The sequence below is a fragment of the Phalaenopsis equestris genome, unplaced genomic scaffold, assembly GCF_001263595.1.
Source record: "Phalaenopsis equestris unplaced genomic scaffold, ASM126359v1 Scaffold231747, whole genome shotgun sequence".
NCBI classification, from domain to species: Eukaryota; Viridiplantae; Streptophyta; class Magnoliopsida; order Asparagales; family Orchidaceae; genus Phalaenopsis; species Phalaenopsis equestris.
Genome location: NW_018249716.1, coordinates 189 through 5,349, shown reverse-complemented (window position 1 = coordinate 5,349; position 5,161 = coordinate 189). Strand labels below are relative to the sequence as shown.

General features: G+C 37.2%; 1 protein-coding gene across 1 annotated transcript; it reads right to left on the bottom strand.

The window, feature by feature from the left end:
- Window positions 1-2,609: 2,609 nt before the first annotated feature.
- LOC110038160 (vesicular inhibitory amino acid transporter-like) lies at window positions 2,610-4,037 on the bottom strand. Its single transcript, XM_020742928.1, has 3 exons — window positions 3,966-4,037; window positions 3,194-3,792; window positions 2,610-3,122 (listed from the first exon to the last, which is right to left on the bottom strand). The coding sequence occupies exons 1-3, from the start codon at window positions 4,021-4,023 to the stop codon at window positions 2,610-2,612; spliced, it is 1,170 nt and encodes a 389-aa protein (XP_020598587.1). The 5' UTR covers window positions 4,024-4,037.
- Between the last annotated feature and the right edge of the window lie 1,124 nt (window positions 4,038-5,161).

Here is a 5,161-nt window from a genome sequence, read left to right as displayed (position 1 = left end):
CAGTGCTTGCATTAGTAGCAATTTGGGATTTGCATTTGGAGCAGATGGATGTTAAAACTGCTTTCTTGCATGGTGATCTGGAGGAGCAGATTTACATGAAGCAACTAGAAGGTTTCACTCAACCTGGACAATAGCATCTAGTTTGCAGATCAAAGAAATTGTTGTATGGGTTGAAACAGTCTCCAAGACAGTGGTACAAGTGGTTCGACTCCTACATGATTCAGATTGGCTACAGGTGATGTGAGTATGATTATTGTGTTTATGTGAAGAGCCTTGATGATGTCAGTTACTGTATGTTGATGATATACTGATTGCTGCAAAGAATATGAATGATGTTTGTGGTTTGAAAGCTTTATTGAGCCAGAAATTTGACATGAAATATTTGGGTCCTACGAAGAAGAATCTTGGAATGGAGATTCATCAAGATAAAGGCTCAAGTCAATTATGTTTATCTCAATGAGGCTATGTTGAGAAAGTGCTGGAAATGTTTGAGATGAGTAAAGCAAAGTCTGTAAGCACTCCCTTGACAAATCATTTTAAGCTTTCTTCAAAATAGTGTCCTAAGACAGATACATAAATGGAAGACATGGAAAATGTTCCATATGTCAGTGTAGTTGGTTGCTTGATGTATGCAATGACATGTACTTTTCCTGATTTGGCTCATGTTGTTAGTCAAGTCTGCAAATACATGACTAAATATGAAAGGCGACATTAGGAAGCAGTCAAGTGGATTTTCAGGTATCTGAAGGGCACTGTATGATATGGAATTTTTTTTCAGCAGAATGATCCTTTAGTTGTGGGGTATGCTGATCAGACTATGCACGTGATTTGGATGACATAAGGTCTACAACTAGGTACAGGTCTAAAACTAGGTATGTGTTTACTCTTAGTGGAGGGCCTATATGTTGAAAATTAACAATCCAGTCTATTGTGACATCATCTAGAACTGAAGCTGAACTGAAGCTGAGTACATGGCAGTAGCTGAAGCTGCTGAAGAAGTTTTATGACTTAAAAGAAGTTTTATGACTTACTGGGCTAGTAAAGGAACTAGGCATTGAGCAAGGTGGAGTTCAGTTGCATTGTGACAGTCAGAGTACTATTTATCTGGCTAAGAACCAAGTGTACCATGCGAGAACCAAGCACATTGATGTCAGGTATCACAAGATCAAAGAGTTGATTGCTTCTGGTGAGATACTGTTGCAGAAGGTTCATACTGATGAGAATGCAGCTGATATGTTGACCAAGCCAGTTACTATCAACAAGTTCTTGCATTGCTTGTACTTGTTGAATGTTTGCAGTTGCTAGAGAAGTATGGTGACCCAACCTACAGTGGTGCAGGTGTAACTCCCAGGTATCTTTTCTCCTAAGGGGCTGGATATTCACCAAGATGGAGATTTGTTATGGTATGACTCATATACTATATAGGGACAGACGCTGGATCAAAGTCGAGCGGAGCGGAAGAATTTATCCAATTCGGGAAGTTACGTGGCAGACGCTGGATCAAAGCGGAGCGGAGCGGAAGAATTTATCCAAATCAGAAAGTTGGGTGGGTTGGGCGTGCGGGGGCAAAACCCCACGGTACGGTATAGGGGTAATGTTGTAATTACGTATTGTACTTAGAGTTTACTCCTGGGGTTATAAATAAGTCTGTTAATAACCCCAAGAGGTATTGCTCTATTCTGTAACCTCTTTTCTGAATATTGAAAGGAATACACCACTCTGCTCCCGAGAACGTAGGCATCTTTTCCGAACCTCGTTAAATCTCTGTGTTCTTCTGGATTTGTGTCGTTACTATTTTTATTCGCCCTAATTTTCTCAACACATGCATTCAATTATTTTGTTTGGAGAGATGTACAAGCCAAATTATATATTCTAGAAAAAAAAGGTTTTCCATATGCCCTCTAATCAGATCATCACTCAATTTTTATATACATGTTGAATGTTTACGCATTATATTCTGGATAAGAAACAATGATGAATGATGAAACAAATATAAAATAAGCATTCTCCACACAAGAAGATAATAAAAAGAACAAAAAGATATAAAATGCAGTCTGCTTTTTCCCATGAGGAATCCTTCAATTGGGCTTTCTTAACATGTTGTTTTGTGAAATTAAATGGCACTAATAAAAACAACTCTAAAATTTTAAATTAATGTCTGTAAAGAAAGTTTAATGTATATACAGATTAAGATTAGTATGACTATTAATTATTATTATCTGCATTAAGAAAATAAAAGAAATTTACGACCATTGAAACTGCAGCCAAAATCTCAATCCTGGAAAACCTACTACTAAAGAAAACAATCACATGGTGTTTCCAGCTCCTCATAAACCCTTGTAAATTTTAAGAAATTTTCATTATATTATATATGTGGGTGAGAGTCAAGACATATACATAGAATACATTTTTATAGCCATAATGTCCTTACATAATTTAATGGCAGAAAAAAACAAAATTCAAACCCAGGTCAATCACACAGCACAATTAAAAAAAAGAATTCACTCAAGAAATAATCAACTGTGGCCACACAGGTCCAACAAATGGCTCTAAAATTAGACCAGACTTGGTCCGACTTCTGTTCCTTTCTTTTTTCCAAACAAAGCTTCTTAATCAATATCTTTTACAATATTCTTTATAGAAACATAAGTTCCTGATAATGAAACTATTACTCCAACTACAATAATACAAAATATCACCATAGTTTCTGCTCCCCTTTGCTTCGCAGAACTGAATATTTTCAGGTAACAAAAACATGGCAGAAATATTGTGGCTGCCCCTGTTATTAACGACCCTGTTAATGATATCACGTATACAAAAAATGGCGCTGCAATTGCAATTACAGCAGTGCTGATGACAACGGATGTTCTCAGCAAGATGCTATTTACTCTTCCTTCAATTTTAAATAACTCCTCCAATGAATTAATGACCGGCATTATGGCTAATGCATATTTGACTACCGGAACTGCTATAACGGTCCATGTTGCAATCTTGGATGCCACTAAATTTGTTGGTAGATTAAGTGTTATTATTGAATTTGTTTCCTCACCAAACATCAAGTAGCCGATGATCCCCATTAGTACATAATGAATGGTGCATAATGTAAAGGCAATGGCAAATATCTGCAATATTGAGAAGCTTTCAGAAAAAAAAAAGAAAATGTTCTCAAATCAAAATATGATGATATACTTACTATGGTGACATTTGCTGGGTTTTCCATGGAGGAGAAGATGGTAGGCATTATAGTGTGGCCGCCATAGGAGAACACAAAAAGACTTAAAGTAGTCGGCATCCCACTAAAGTTAAAAATCTCTCCTTTTTCATTGAATCCAACTCCATCCACAGCTCCCACCCAAAAGACAGAAGATAATACAAAGAAAGAAACCAAAATGCTGCCCAAAGACAAATAAGAAAGAATCCGCAAGTTTTTTGGCCATGTTGTGGGCAAGAGAATGAGGGCGACGAGCGCGACAAAGGCTTGCTTCGCTTTGATATTTAGCCCTGCAATATGAAATGGAAATATTCTTCCGATGTTATCTCCTTCTATGATTAGCATCCCAATGACAGTGAAGTAGAGTTCAATATTCATGAGTAGGGTCATCAGTATTCTTCCCTTGGAGCCAAACGCTAGTTCTCCGACATCAGGGTATGTTTTGACTAAGCTGTTGGATTCCATGCACCGTTTGAGGAGCAAAGCTGTGTACGCGCAAATGGCTGCTATGGTTAAGAGAGCGGCTAAACTCAACCATCCACCCTGAGCGAGGGCAAATGGCATGGCAAGATAGCCATATCCTGTTCATGCATGAAAGTAATTGCATATATTTGTATCAATATGTCTTGATTTAAGTCTAGAACGTGGGAAAACAATGCAAACATGAATTTAAATGTAAAAGTAGACGTGAAAATAAAAATTCGTAGATATCTGGAACAGAACAAATGATTCGGTAATAAATAAGCGAAGAAACCTGAAATCGCATTAATTGCATTTAATAAGGTTTCGAAAAAGTTTGTGCCAGTCTTCATGTTAAAGGAAGATGATCCAGCTAGTTGAAGAGAGTTTGCAGAGAGACAATGAGGAGTTGTGTGTAGATTTATGGTGGCCTAGCTGTATCTTTCTAAGCTTTAGAGAGAGAGAGAGAGAGAGAGAAGATGGTGGGGCAAGCCAAAATTCTGCCTCTGTAACGGGATTGAGACACAAAAAACTTGCATTTCAAGCGTAGCCTTTATAGACAAGTGTATGCTTTTTGAAACATTTGTTTGTTTGAAGTGGCAAGATGTGTTTGGGTGGAGCGGACTACGAGACAAAATAAGGGAAAAAAATTGCGTACGTCAAGGGGTACGTAGAGATGTGTACATAATAGGGTACACGGGGTTTATACGGGGATTACAAGGGAGTTATAACTCGTTGTACCTCCCGTGTAAACTCCCGTGTAACTCCCGTGTAACCCCGCTGTAACCTTGTAATCTCAATGGATAAAATAAAAACGCAGGTTACAACTGAGTTACACGAAAGTTACAAGGAAGTTATAACACGCTTGTAACTCCCATGTAACTCTCATATAACGCCCGTGTACCCTATTATGTACACATCTCTGCGTACCCCTTGACGTACGCAGTTTTTTTCCCAAAATAAGAGAAGATTTGATATAGCAAAGTTATAAAAAAAAGGGGGAATTCGTGCCAGAGAAAAGAAATTTACACTAAATTTTGTACGATTAATAAATCAAACATGTAGAACAATCATGTGGTCTGGCTCGACCATTTAAGGGTAGAAAAATAACAAAGTTCTTGGAACCACAAGCTTTGGAATAAAATTAACATGTGAAATATGTGTAATATGGCTATATTTTGTTTTCTAGCCAAATTTAGTAACCTAGGGGTATGAGAAGCATATAAACGCCTACTTTTAGTGAGATTGTCTCCTTGTATTGGTATGATGATGCTTAACTTTTTATTGGTAATTATGTGTTTTATTTGTTGAGGCAATTACATAAAGACCACCCGAAATTTGCTATTTACAAATCAACTGCTCCCTTTCATCCATTTTTCAAATTCTAATTCAAATATCAAGATTCATGGTAAAAGCCCAACCTGAATTTTCATTTTATCAATTTCTCATTATTTTGATCGTTGCACGTGTAGATACATCGGTTTGGTAGTT

Coding starts and splice junctions, on each gene's coding strand:
- LOC110038160 (XM_020742928.1), bottom strand. CDS start 4,023: ATGAAGACTGGCACAAACTTTTTCGAAACCTTATTAAATGCAATTAAT. Junction 3,793..3,965: donor TGCAATTAATGCGATTTCAG/GTTTCTTCGCTT, acceptor ATGCATGAACAG/GATATGGCTATCTTGCCATG. Junction 3,123..3,193: donor ACCCAGCAAATGTCACCATA/GTAAGTATATCA, acceptor TCAATATTGCAG/ATATTTGCCATTGCCTTTAC.